At 55.7% G+C, this 13,994-nt stretch overlaps 1 protein-coding gene across 2 annotated transcripts in view; it reads left to right on the forward strand.

Moving 5' to 3' along the window:
- CARS1 (cysteinyl-tRNA synthetase 1) overlaps positions 1 to 13,994 on the forward strand; it is a 47,372-nt gene that overhangs the window by 7,867 nt on the left and 25,511 nt on the right. Inside the window, exons 2-7 of one of the 2 annotated variants that reach the window (XM_082844891.1) lie at positions 306 to 554; positions 4,640 to 4,731; positions 5,589 to 5,677; positions 6,148 to 6,244; positions 6,660 to 6,758; positions 7,616 to 7,765. In XM_082844891.1, coding sequence (XP_082701017.1) covers positions 306 to 554; positions 4,640 to 4,731; positions 5,589 to 5,677; positions 6,148 to 6,244; positions 6,660 to 6,758; positions 7,616 to 7,765 — 776 coding nt within the window. The remainder of the gene's footprint in view (positions 1 to 305; positions 555 to 4,639; positions 4,732 to 5,588; positions 5,678 to 6,147; positions 6,245 to 6,659; positions 6,759 to 7,615; positions 7,766 to 13,994) is intronic. The other variant, XM_082844892.1, reaches the window with a different exon arrangement.

Below are 13,994 nucleotides of genomic sequence, written 5' to 3' on the forward strand. Positions count from 1 at the left end.
GTGTGCGTGTGCGTTTCTCTTTAATTGAGATGAAAATCACCAAGGACGAAACTAACCATTTTAAAGTGCACAGGTCAGTGCACTTAGAACCTTCACGATGTTGTGCGACCGCCCCCCCTCCTAGTTCTAAAACATTTTCGTCCCCAGATGGGAACCCACTGGCAGTCACTCCCCACTCCATCCCCCAGCCCTGGGCACCCGCCCGTTCTGGACATTTCCCAGCCAGAAGGGTGACCCTGGGACCCCATTCTCTGGACTCACCCAGGCCTCCAGCCCCACTGACGCGTGTGCCTCTGTCTTTGCAGCTCCCGACTACAGGTCCGTCCTGAGCATTAGTGACGAGGCAGCCAGGGTGCGGGCCCTGAACGAGCACCTGAGCACGCGTAGCTATGTCCAGGGCTTCTCCCTGTCCCAGGCGGACGTGGACGCGTTCAGGCAGCTCTCAGGCCCTCCTGCCGACGCGCAGCTCTTCCACGTGGCTCGGTGGTTCAGGCACGTGGCCGCGATCCTGGGCAGCCCCCGCGCCCCAGCCCCGCCCTGTGGGCTCCAAGCAAGTGAGTAGCAGAGCGGCTCCCCGGCCGTGAAAACCTCCCCTCGAAGTTCTGTTCACACTCGTGGGCTAGGGGAGCCCACGAGTGTGACCTCCCTCTGAGGTCAGGGCCCTGAGGGTGCGAGGCGCCCACGGGGGAGCCCGCGGGGCTGGCGCTTGTCCCCGCACTCAAGCAAGCAGACTGGGGGGCCTGCCGGCGCCCCCCGAGGGGAGATGAGGACAAAACGCCGAGAGGTCAGCCCCCAAGGATCACGACCCCAGCGGCTGCTGTAGCAGAGCCTCTGGGAGGGGGAAGGCCTGTGCCCCTCTCAGGGCCGCCTTGGCCGTCAGCTCACTCCCGACCTGGTTCGGATTTGATTGGCTTCTTTTCCTTTATTCTTTCCCTAAGATTGCAGGGTGTGTGTCCACCAGATTTAGAATTATTGGATCTTAAGGAAGTATTCATGAACATGAACTCTTTGGAGACCAGAGAGAAGGCGTTTCTGGGCTTTGCGATAAGACCAGTCTTGCAGCTCTGGCCCCCACCTGTCGGTGTGATGTGTCTGGACCCCGTCATTTCGGGGGCGATTCTGGAAAGTCTCTGGGGCACATGGTTCCTGGGTGGTCTCTCTCCTCCGGTGAATCGAGGTGCTTCTCCCATAATCGCCAGTGCCCTCAAGCGGCTTGGCCTCCCCGGGGGGGCTTCGAGCACGCACCCGAGCAGCGAGAGGGGTCCAGTGCCGTCTGAGTCGTCCCTGCTGGGCTGGGCAGCCCGCGGGGGCCTTTTCCAGATCCCTTCGGCTGGGACATTTGGACCGTTTCCCAGCTCCTGCACCTCTGCCTGGTCTCTGCTGGGTCCCCCTCTGTAACGGGGCAGAGGTGGGATGTCGTTTCTCCAAGCGTGGGGTGTGTTTTGGTTTTCTCGGTGATCCTGCAGCAGACACCCCTTCCCCGGCATAGGTGGGAGCCTTGCTGTGTAGACCGTCTCCTCCCCGTGCTTCCAGGCGGTGACCCAGGGGTGTCTGCGGTGGCAGGGCTCAGCTGTCAGCTTGTCCCCCAGGTCCCCCCTCCCAAGGCACGGCCTCCGGGGGTGGAAGTCAGGGTGGGTTGGGGGCACGGCCTCGGCACGGCCTGTCTGGTGTTCCGCCCGGGGAACTTGTGGAGAGAGTGATGCAGACACACGTGAGGGAAAGGCGGGTCTCTGCCCTGCCAGTCGGGAGGCCTGCAGGTTCACCAGGGCGGTGAGGGAGGCACCTGGACAGCGCCAACAGGACTATTCACCTCCTTCCATTTCCAAGTCCCCCGTCACCAATGCCTCCCGAGGGCCGGCAGGGACCCTGAGTGGCCGGGGACGGTGGGTGGGCTGGTGCCCAGAACCCCCAGAGCCGGTGTCCTAGGCCGCGTCCTGGATGCCAGTGGCCGAGCGTCCACCTCCCCGCATTGCTGGCCCGTCTCAGACATCTCTCCAGCCTGTCCTTGGCGGGAGTGCCCCCTCTCCCAGCCCCTCGATCCGCAGTGCCCCGCCGGCCTTCCCTTCATGTCCCACTCCTGCTCGAGACCCCCAGCTGGACATCTCAGCACCGACATGCCCACAACTGGCTTGTCACCGTCCTCTGCGCTGGCCCAGCCTAGGTCCCTGTGCCTCTTGCCGTGGCCACGGGCCTCAGCAGCCCCGGGGAGCCACTCAGACACAGGAGGTGGACCAGGGCTCTGCCTAAGCCCCTTCCCCACCTCTCTGTTCCTTGTCTCACCCCCTGCCCATCTTGTCGCCTCCTCTCTGCGGCCCCAGCAGGGAGGGTCCACTGTGCTCAGGGTTTCAGCCCTGCTGTGCTCTGTGTCTGGAGCGCCCCTCGCCCAGAGCGGGGCTCAGTCCAGACGGCTCCTCCTCCTGGGGCGCCCTCTGCCACTGGGCCCCCCTCACCCCCCTACCCGCCCTCCTGGGAAGGATCTTCAGGGCCTGCCCTTCACTGAAGAAGGCGTGTTAAGTCCCCCGGAGCGTGGGTCTGTCTGCGGCTGGGTGGGGTCTTCAGGGATGTGAACCTCTCTGCTGCCCCTCCTCCGAGGCTGAGGTGCGCGCTGCGCCCAGGGGACCGGGGACCTGGCTGGTGCATCTCCCTCCATCTCCCCTCGGCACCCTCCCTGCCTAGAGCCTCATTCTCAGGGCGTCCCTGAGCGGCACGTGCAGGTTATGTTGTCAAAGGTCAGGGGTTTATTTCCCCACAGCAGCCACATGCCTGGGGCAGAGCCAGGGCAGGACTGGGGGTGCTAGCGAGCAAAGGCATGCACAGTGTTTCAGACAAACCAGAGGAAGGGCAGCCGCCTCAGGAGGTCTGTGTCGGGGTGGGGGAGGGTGCTGTCAGTGCCGTTCGGGGCAGGGAACCGCGGAGGGGCTCTGGTGAAGCGTCCTTCTTGTTAAACCGAGGTAACACCTCCCGATTTTCCCCTTTGGCAGATGGGGGTCGTGTGTGCTGGTTGCCTTGAACTGTCACCGGCTGTGTGGCTGTAGCCACGCTTCGGGGAGCAAGAAAACCCAGGTGTGACCTGGTGTCCTGGACAGTGCCCCGCTGGCCGGGCTCCCTGGCTGCACCCTCAGCTGTGTCCTGTCACTGCCGTCTTTTCGGATGAGCTTTCGGTCCCACGGACCCCGAGCCCCCCACCCCGGCCCCTGGCTCAGGGCAAGCACGGTGGTCGTCAGGCTCACATCAGTGTGTGGGCAGCTCTTGCCGGCGTCCCCTGTTGTCCCAGGTGGCAGCTCTGTCTTTGTGTCGGGAGCCGCAGCATCTAAGCAAGGGGAGGGGTTGATGGAGTCATAAAGGGGCAGGTGGAGCGTCATCGAATCGTTTGCTGCGTTTACAGGGAACCCTTAGACCACGCCTGACCTCAGGAGGCATTCGAAGTGTCAGGGGGACTTGGGCTTGGCCACCTGAGAGTTTGCTGGCGTTCCCTGGGGTCAACAGCTGCTGGATAGTGCTGTCTGTCCCCCTCCCCATCTGCCGCTCTTCGCCCGCCTGTACACATGTACACACACACACACAGCCACCTCCCACCCCCTTCACCGGTCAGTTACGTGCATCCTCTGGGTGGCACGTGGCCAGGCCCAGGGCTGAGTGCTCCGTGACCCGCAGTAGGGAGCAGCGGGTGGTTGCCTGGTGGCCACACTGGACGTGGATTCTGTGCCGGGAGAAGGGAGAATCGCTTTGCAGACACAGAGGCAGGGGTCGGGGTTGGGGGTGGTGCCGAGAGTGGGCACCTGTGCCCTCAGGTGTGCAGGCGGTGTGCAGCCCGCGCTGGCGCCGGGAGAGGGCTGCGGAGCACAGCTGGGTTCTGGGTGCAGGAGCAGCGCCTTGGGGGTAGCTGGAAGGTCACCAGATGCCCAGGGCCTGTGAAGACTCCGCTTGGTGGCTCTTTCCGGCCCAGGGACAGAGCTGCACCCCGCCAGGCTCTTGGGGCGCAGGCTGTGTAAGGCCTGCCCTTCGCCCAGCGGGAGGCGTGTGCGCATGAGCAGCAGGGGCAGGGGGCGGGGCTGGAGGAGGAGGAGGTGGGGCTGCCGAGGGAATGTGATCCGAGAGGCTCAGCTCCGTGAGCCCCTGCCCTCAGCGTGGGGAGGACCCGGAGCTGCTCCCAAAGGCCTCCGGGGCCCATGTGGAGCCATGAGTGCCGGCATCAGCACCGTGTCCGGGAGCCTACATGTCGCCCGGGTGGGGGACAGGAACTGCGCAGGGAGCCGGCCACTGGCCCGCAGCTGTTTCCGTCCTGACCTGGCTTCTGCGCCCGGAGGTGGCCCACGTCCTGGGAAGCCTCCACGGAGCCCGTCCTCCTGAGGGGGTGGCCAGCTGCGTTGCGGTCCAGGCATGCGGCCGGCCCGTGTGCAGGGCCCGCGCCTCCCGTGCGCCCTCAGGCTGGGTCGGGCGCCTCATGCTCGGAGCCGGCGGAGGGGAGGCCGGGTGTAATGGGCCTTCTCCCGCCCCGTGGGGTTGGGACTGTGGGATGCGCCGCCACTCAGACGTGAGCAGGCAGAGAGGGGGCACGAGCGCTGGACGCGGGTGACGCTCTCAGGGTCCACTTTCCCCTTGTCCCGCGGGTGACCCAGCTGTGCTCTCTCCCTGGCAGGCAGAGGCCGGCGCACGCAGCCCCCGTGGTCTCCTCCAGCCGGGTCCGAGCCGTGCCAGCTCCGCCTGTACAACAGCCTGACCCGGAGGAAGGTAGGGGGGCCCTGGGGGCAGGGGCGGCAGCTCTTAGCTAGCGAGCGTCCTCTGTGTGGCCGGGGCAGGACTGTCCTCGGAAGCACACCTGGCACGCCTCAAGGGGCCTGCCCGTCGGCGCTCTGGCTCTGGCTGTGCTCGGGGCCAGGCCCGAGTGTAGATGCTCGTGGCTGCTCTGAGCCAGGCCAGGAGCCAGCGTGCTCTTGCAGGGGACCTGTGGTGGCAGCTGGTGTCCCAGTGCCAGCCAAGCAGGGCCTGTTGCTGTCGGGGGCCCAGCAGATGTGGGGACGAGGGCAGTATCGGCCGGGGCCGCTCAGCAGGGCCAGTGGCTCCAGAGATTTTGAAGAGGACTCCGGCCGAGGGCTCATTGGATTGCCATCAGCAAGCACCCTGAGCAGATGGGAGACGGGGTCCCCCTCATGGACTTAATTGGTGACAGCGGCCCCTGAACTGGTCTGAGACCATCGGGCCGTCAGCGGGAGGCCTTGCTCTCTAGGCCGGCTCCTCTGGGATTGTGGACCCCTGGGCATCTGAAGGGAAGCATCCCCGCTCACGTCGTTCCTGGGGGCAAAGGCAGGGCAGTCCCTGCGCTCAGCACGGGGCCTGGCTCGCAGCAGTGCTTGATGAACGGAAGAGCAGCAAAAGCAGGAGCGTCCGTCTCCTTGACCCCCAGCTTGCGTCCCCGAGTGGGATCCCAGGGAGGAAGGGGCCTGCCCCCATCCCAGATGACTGTGACTTTCCCGTAAAACTAAGCAGTCCTCGTGGAATGTGTATGAACCATTTGTCTCTGGCGGCTGTGGTCCTGCACGGTGCCTCCTGCATCCTTTGTGACGGTCATTCCTTCATTTCCAACCAAGGACGTGTTTGTACCTCAAGACGGGCGGAGGGTGACGTGGTACTGCTGCGGGCCCACCGTCTACGACGCCTCCCACATGGGGCACGCCAGGTAGGGCTGCACCTGGGCGCCGCTACAGGGACCCACGCTCTGAGAGGAAGCTCAACGCCCAGCCTTTCCTCTTATTTTTAAGAAGAAAAATTTTCATTCCGTCAGTACTACATATTCACTGTAGAAAAACTAGAAAGACCAGATAACCAGAAAGAAAAAGCCCACAGCCCCGATGTTATTACTCTCCTGGACTCTGACCAGATACTTTCCTCCGTGTGCCTGGCAGTTCCTCCTCATCTGAGGCTCTGGAGGTGGGGGTGGGGGGTGCCCGGTGCTGGGATCCCTGACATCCAGACCCGTGGCCAGTGTGCAGTGCCCCCCGCCCCGCAGTCACGAGTGGGGTGGGCATGAGAGTAGCGGCTTTGGGGGGAAATGCGGGGGATCTTTTTCCTTGTATGTGTTTTAACTGCAGAGCCAAGGTGATGTGCGTGATGTGCTGTGTGGAAAGGTTTGTCTTTTTATTGTCCTAGGTCCTACATCTCCTTCGATATCTTGAGAAGAGTGCTGAGAGATTACTTCAAATTTGACGTGTTTTATTGCATGAACATCACAGACATTGATGATAAGGTAAAGGGAGTTTTCAAGGTTAAATTTTAAATACAGTGGACGGTACGAGGGAAGAAATGACTTTGGGTAAGTTAATAAAGTAACGTGGGCTTGAGTGCCCTCAGCCCAACACATGCTGTTTGAATCCGCTCTGGGACTTGTATCACGGTTTATGCAGATGATGATGTCCTGTGTTCAGCTGTTTGGATGCTGTTGGGAAACCTGGGGAAATGTTAATAACACCCGGTGCTCCAGGGAAGGCGCGTGCTATAGTTTCTGGTGCTGCGGGGAGGCCAGGCCTGGCTCAACATGTTCGGACAGTTCCAGCGTCGGTGGCGGGGCGGTGTGTGTGGGTGTGAGCTCAGGCACCACCCGGCACTCTGCACAGGGACCCGGCAGGTGCCGAGCTGACCCCATTTCCCTCCTCTGCTCCCAGATCATCAAGAGGGCCCGGCAGAACTACTTGTTTGAGCAGTACCGGGAGAAGCAGCCCCAGGCAGTGCAGCTCCTGGAGGACGTGCACGCTGCCCTGCAGGTGGGCCCCCGGCCGCTCCTGGGTCCCTGGGTCCCTACGTCCCCACGTCCCCGTCCCAAGCGCAGGGGCTGTCCTCGGCGCACTTCATAACTTGTAGGGTCATGGTGTCTCGGTCGCAGTGCTCCCCTGGCCCACGGGGAAAGCCGCCAGGACGGACGCACATGGGTGGGGCGGGGGGTGGGGGTGGATGACCGTTGCTGCCGCTTACGGGAGAACCTCAGAACCGGTCGCGGCGATCTGCGCCGACTTGTGAATCTTCCACGTGGAGCTCACGAGCAGATGACACGCGTGTGACCAAGACGCAGAAGCTGTGCTAAGCTTCTCAAATGGGGGGTGCTGGAAATTTCTGGAATTATTTGAAGAAATTAGTTCTTTCCAATTTAATATTTTTGTTTTGAATAAACAGTATTACAACTGATGGTGTCAGACAGTGAGGTCAGGAAAAGGCATTTTCTTCTTTTCCATAATTGTTATCTTTAGTAATTGCAGTAACGATTGTTGTTGTGCTTTTCATGTTTTATCTCTGGAAGAAAAATGTAGGAATAAAATTAGGGCTTAGCAATCCTCTAGGCGGACGAGGGGGGCCCACTGGGCGGTGGTGCCTTCGTGGTGGCAGGTGACACCCGCGTGGCCCCGGGCACAGCCTTAGGACGCTGCCATGCCCGGCTCACTCAGACGAGGCAGCGCAGGACAGCCTGGGCCGCAGGCCAGGGTCCCTCTGGGGTGACACTCCACAGACACAGACCTCTGGGTCGCCACGGGCAGTGGGCAGAACTGGCCTCGTGCGTGGAGTCACCTCTGGACACGGGGTTCTGCTGAGTGGGCATAACAGCTGTGGCCTCTCCTCACGCTCGCAGCCGTTTTCAGCAAAGTTACGCGAGACCTCGGATCCCGACACGAGGCAGATGCTGGAGCGCCTGGAGCGCCAGGTGCGGCTGGCGGTGGAGCCGCTGGAGGAGCCGGCGCGGCGCGGCCTGGCGGGGGAGGAGCTGGACGGCCGCGTGCAGGTGAGGCTGAGGTGGGTCCCGCCGGCCCCTCGCCTTTGCCCCACTGCCTTCAGGGAAACAGCAGGTGCTCTCGGGGCGGAGCGGGCTCCTCAAGGTGTTTCCCACACTCCGGGGACTCTGTCCAGCGTTGGCACTGGCAGCACCTGGGGCAGGCGGAGCGACAGATGCCGGTGGGCCTGAGCTCCGGGGCCGCGGGGACCCGCCGGGCTTGAGCCTTCCCCGCGGCGGCCTTCTGCCCCTGAGGGCGGGCTCCGGGTGCCCGGCCTTCCTCCGGTCCCGACGGCCCTTCTCCTCTGCGCCGGCGCCCCCTGCTGGCCGCTTGCAGAACCGCGGGAAGGACGCAGCCAGGGAGGCTGCGGCCGAGGGCGTGGACGTGTAAGGGGGTGGCCGCCTGCAGGGCCCCCCTCTTCTGGGGCCTCGCGGGGCAGGATGCTTGGTGTGCTTGTCCTGAGCTTCGTGAGGAGTCAGGCGCACGGGGTCTTGGGGACGAGGGCTATCCCGCAGGCGTGCTTCTGAGACGGGCCACACGAGGTCCCGCCCTCCCTGCAGTGGACGCCTCGGGCCCAGCCGTTTATTTCTTCTCCTGAGAAGCTGGTTACGTTTCCGTGTTACCAGCAGTGACGCTGGGAATTCTCTTCCCAACGATTCCAGTGAGGTCCTTTTTGTTAAAATTGTGATAGAGTGTGCATAACATACAGTTTACCACTTGAACCATTTTCAAGTACATGTGTTCACATGGTTGCGTAAACATCACCACCGTCCATCTCCAGAAGTTCTTTCGTCTTCCGAAACGGATGCTCTGTCCCCATGGAACGCTCACTCCCCTCCCCTCCCCCAGCCTAGGCCCCACGTCTGCTTCCTGCCCCCATGAATCTGGCTCCTCCAGGGACCTCACACAAGTGGGGTCACACCGTGTTTGTCCTTTTGTGACTGGCTTATTTCACTCGGCAAACTGTCCTCGAGGTTCAGCCACGCTGTAGCCTGTGTCAGAATGTCCTCTCTTCTTAAGACTGAGTACTGTTCCGTGATGTGGGTGGACCACGTTTTGTGTGTCCTGTCATCCTTTGATGAACCTTTGCGTTGTCTCTTGTGAATCATGCTGCTATAAACATGGGTGTGCAAGTATCTGTTCGAGTCCCTGCTTTTAATTCTTCTGTGGGTATACCCCCAAAAGCAGGTTGTACGCCAGCTCAACTTTTAATATTCTGAGGCACTGCCGTGCTGTTTTCCATAGAGCACAGGGGTTCCAGTGTCTTCACATCCTTGTCAACCCCTGTGCTTTTCTGTTTTCCTGACTTTGCAGGACATTTGGTCCATGCTAAGAGGTCCTTGAAATTTGGTCCCATCCAAAACGTCCATGGTTATATCTGGTCCATGCCAAATGGTTTTAGATAGGACCACACTTCAAAGGCTTTTTGGTGTGGACCAAACGTCTTATGGACCAGATGTCTTACATGTAAATGTATCCTCCTACTAACATGCTTCCAGTGTCCTGTTAATTTGCCTATACACCAGCGCTTTGTGTTGCTGGATTCGTTCCTTTTTATCAGTGGAACGTGTACTGTAACGTGGCAATTACTGTGGTTTGAACTTGCATTTCTCCAGCCTCTCCTGAGACTGAGTATCTTTTCACATGTTCACTTGCTGGCTGTAATTCTTCACATGCATCTTCTGCCCCGTTTTCCACTGGGCTGTTTGTCTTCTTACTGGTTTGTAAGCATCCTTAGGTTTTCCCCAGACACTAATCCTTTCTCATTTAAATGTGTTGCAGGCACCTTCTCCTAATTTGTGGCTCCTCTTTTCACTTCCTTTTAATAACAGAGGGTCTTAGTTTTAATGTATTCAACTTTATCTGTTTTCCCTTTTATACTTGACAGTTTTGTGTCTTAAGAAATCTTTCTTGCCCTGAAACGTGAATATATTCCTCAGTATTTTCTTCTGAGGATTTTAAAGTTGTACAGTTCACATTTAAGTCTTTGATCCCCCAGAATTAGTTTTTGTAAGTCATGTGAGTAGAGATCCAATCCCCTCTCCCCCGCACAGATACGGGAGGCCCCCCTTTCCTCAGCCCCTTTCTGTCATGTGTCGTGTCTCAGTTCTGTTCCATAGGTCAGGTTATCCACTCTGTGTGAGTCTCCCCGCATCTGTCACCAATGCCTGGAGAGGTAGGAAGCCTCACCTTGTTTTTGTTCTCCAGGTATGGTTTTCTTTTTTAAAGATTTATTTATTTATTTAATTTATTTTTGGTTGCGTCGGGTCTTAGTTGCAGCACACGGGATCTTTCGTTGCCGCACGTGGGCTTCTCTAGCTGTGGCATGCTGGTTTTCTCTCTCTAGTTGTGGCGCGCTGGCTCCGGGGTGTGTGGGCTCAGTAGTTGTGGCTCGCGGGCTTAGTTGCCCTGTGGCATGTGATATCTTACTTCCCTGACCAGGGATTGAACCCACATCCCCTACATTGTAAAGCGGATTCTTTACCGCTGGACTGTCAGGGAAGTCCCTCCAGGTATGTTTTGAATGCTCCTTGCTTGTCGAGTCCCATACAAGATACTGCTGGGGCTTTATTTATTTATTTATTTATTTATTTATTTATGGCTGTGTTGGGTCTTCGTTGCTGTGCGTGGGCTTTCTCTAGTTGCGGCGAGAGGGGGCTGCTCTTCATCGCAGTACGCAGGCTTCTCATTGCGGTGGCTTGTCTTGTTGCGGAGCATGGGCTCTAGGCATGTGGGCTTCGTAGTTGTGGCACATGGGCAAAGTAGTTGTGGCTCGCGGGCTCTAGAGCGCAGGCTCAGTAGTTGTGGCGCACGGGCTTAGTTGCTCCGTGGCATGTGGGATCTTCCCGGACCGGGGCTCGAACCCATGTCCCCTGCATTGGCAGGCAGATTCTCAACCGCTGTGCCACCAGGGAAGCCCTTTAATATTATATATTGAAGGATCATTTCAGAGCTCCACCTTTGAATGTGTTGATCCTCTCTATTCTATTTCAAAAAAAATTTTTTTAAAGAGTTTATTATTTTAGAGCAGTTTCAGGTTCACAGCAAAACAGGTTTCGTGTTTTGATAAATAAAGGTTTCCTGTGTACCCCCCACCCCACCCCCATACACACAGAGCCACGCCCACTGTCAGCATCCCCCCCCAAGAGCCGTATGTTTGTTACAACTGGGGAAACTACACTGACACGTTGTCATCACCCACACAATAGTTTACATTAGGGTTCTGTCTTGGTGTTGTACATTCTGTGGGTTTGGACAAATGTATAGTGATACGTATCTGCCCTTAGAGTCTTCCACACAGTAGTTTCCCTGCCCTAAAAATCCTCTGTGCTTCGCCTATTCATCCCTCCTTCACCCCAACACCTGGTAACCACGGATCCTTTTACTGTCTTCATAGTTTTGCCTTTTCTGAATATCACAGACTTGGAATCATGCAGTATGTGCCCTGCTCAGATTGGCTTCTTTCACTTAGTAATGTGAATTTAAGGTTCCTCCGTGTCTTTTCATGGCCTGATAGCTCACTTCTCTGTAGCACTGAAGGTTAGTTCATTGTCTGGACGGACCACAGTGTATTTACGCACTCACCCTCTGAAGGGCATCTTGGCTGCTTCCAAGTTTTAGCAATTAGGCATAAAGCTTCTGTAAACATCCATGTGCAGGTTTTTGTGTGGACACAAGTTTTCACCTCTTTTGGGTAAATACCAAGGAGCGTAACTGCCGGATCATGTGGTGAGAGTAGGTTTAATTTTTTTTGTTTTTTTGCGGTACGCGGGCCTCTCACTGCTGTGGCCTCTCCCGTTGCGGAGCACAGGCTCCGGACGCGCAGGCTCAGCGGCCATGGCTCCCGGGCCCAGCCGCTCCGCGGCATGTGGGATCCTCCCGGACCGGGGCACGAACCCGTGTCCCCTGCATCAGCAGGCAGACCCTCAACCACTGCGCCACCAGGGAAGCCCCTAATTGTTGAAGAAACCGCCAAACTGTCCCCCAAAGTGGCTGCACCATTTTCCACTCCCACCAGTGGCGGATGAGAGTTCCTGTTGGTCCAGATCCTCACTATAGCCTTTGGTGTTGTCAGTGTTGCAGATTTTGGCCATTGAAATAATGTACGGAGTATCTCGTTGTTTTAATTTGCATTTCCCTGATGCCACACGATGTGGAGCATCTCTTGATATTTATTTGCCATCTTTATGTCTTCTTTGGTGAGGTGTCTGTTAATGTCTTTGGACCTTTTTTTAATCAGGTTGTTTTCTTAGTTCTTTGTATATTTTGAGAGTTTTTAGAGTCCTTTGTATATTTTGGCTAACAGTCCTTTATCAGATGTGTCTTTTGCAAATATTTTCTTCCGGTATGTGGCTTGTCTTTTCATTCTCTTGACAGTGTCTTTCCCAGAGCAGAAGTTTTTAATGGTGATAAAGTCCAGCTTATCAGTTCTTTTCTTTCATGGATCATGCATTTGGTATTGTGTGGAAGAAGTCATTGTCAAAGCCAAGGTCATCTTTGGAGTGAGTAAGGTCTTGGTCTAGATTCATGGTTTTTGCATGTGATGCCCAGTTGTTAAGCACAGTTTGTTGGAAACTGTTTTTGCTCCTTTGCTCCTTTGTCAAAGAACAGTTGGTTATATTTATATGAGTCTGTTTCTGGACTCTGTTCTGTTCCATTGCTCTGTCTGTCTGTTCTTTCACCAACGCCACACTGTCTTGATTACGGTAGCTTTACAGTAAGTCTTGGGGTCGGGGAGTGTCAGTCCTCCGCCTTTGCTCTCCTTCAATATTGTGTTGGCTATTCTGGGTCTTTTGCCTCCTCTCCATATACACTTTTTTTTTTTTAATATTTATCTATTTATTTATTTGGCTGCGCCGGGTCTTGGACGTGGCATGTATGATCTTTTAGTTGCGGCATGCATGTGGGATCTAGTTCCCCAGCCAGGAATCAAACCTGGGCCCCCTGTGTTGGGAGCGTGGAGTCTTAGCCACTGGACCACCAGGGAAGTCCCTCCATGTACACTTTAGAATCAGTTTGTCAATATCCGTAAAATAACTCGATAGGATTTTGATTAGGATTGAATCGAATCTACAAAACAAGTTGGGAGGAACTGACACCTCGACAGTATTAAACCTTCCTATCCGCAAACATGAAATGTCTCTCCATTTCTTTCATCAGAGTTTTGTAGTTTTCCTCATGTAGATCGTGTACGTATTTTGTAAGACATATATGTGAGTATTTCATTTCGGATGCTGATGTAAGTGGTATTGTGGTTTTAATTTCAAATTCCACTTCTTATTTCCTGGCCTGTAGTTTTGTCTTCTTTCCCAGTCAATATACAGACGGTCCCCGACCTCTGACAATTTGACTTAGGATTTTTTGGCTTTACGATGGTGCAAAAGCAATAAACAGTCAGTATAAACCATACTTTGAATTTTGATCTTCTCCTGGGCTAGCGATAGGCAGTCCAGTACTCTCTCGGGGTGCGGGGCACCATCAGTGAGCCTCAGATCGCCAGCGTGAACAACTGACACACTTACAATTACACTGTGCCCGGACAACCATTTTGTTTTTCACTTTCAGAACAGTATTCAATACATTACATGAGATATTTCAACACTTAATTATAAAATAGGATTGGTGTTAGATGGTTTTTCCCAACTGTAGGCTAATGTATTCTGAGCACATTTAAGGCAGGCTAGGCTAAGCTATGATGTTGGGTAGATTAGGAGTATTAAATGCACTTTCAGCTTAATGATATTTTCAACTTATGATGGGCTTATAATCCGTATAATCCTCTTTTTTTGCTCTTTTCTTGCCTTATTGCATTAGCAAGGACTTCCAGTATGATGTTGGAAAGGACTGGTGAGAGGGGACATTCTCGCATTATACCTCATCTTGGTGGAAAAGCTTCTGATTTCTCACCACTAAGTCTGATGTTAGCTGTAGGCTTTTTGTAGCTGTTTTTTGTTTATTAAGTTGAGGAAGTTCCCCTCTATTCATTTCCTGAGAGTTTTTATCGTGAATGGGTGTTGCATTTTGTCAGGTGCTTTTTCTGCATCTATTGGCATGACCTTGTGGTTTTTCTTTTTTAGTCTGTTGATGTGATGATTTACATTAATTGATTTTATAAAGTAGAACCAGCCTTACATACTTGTGATAAATTTCACTTGGTTGTGGTATATAATTCTTTTTATACTTTTGTGGATTCCATGTGGTAATATTTTGTTAAGGATTTTGCATCTGTATTCATGAGAG

Source organism: Leucopleurus acutus (genome assembly GCF_964270905.1).
Source record: "Leucopleurus acutus genome assembly, chromosome: 8".
Taxonomy (NCBI): domain Eukaryota; kingdom Metazoa; phylum Chordata; class Mammalia; order Artiodactyla; family Delphinidae; genus Leucopleurus; species Leucopleurus acutus.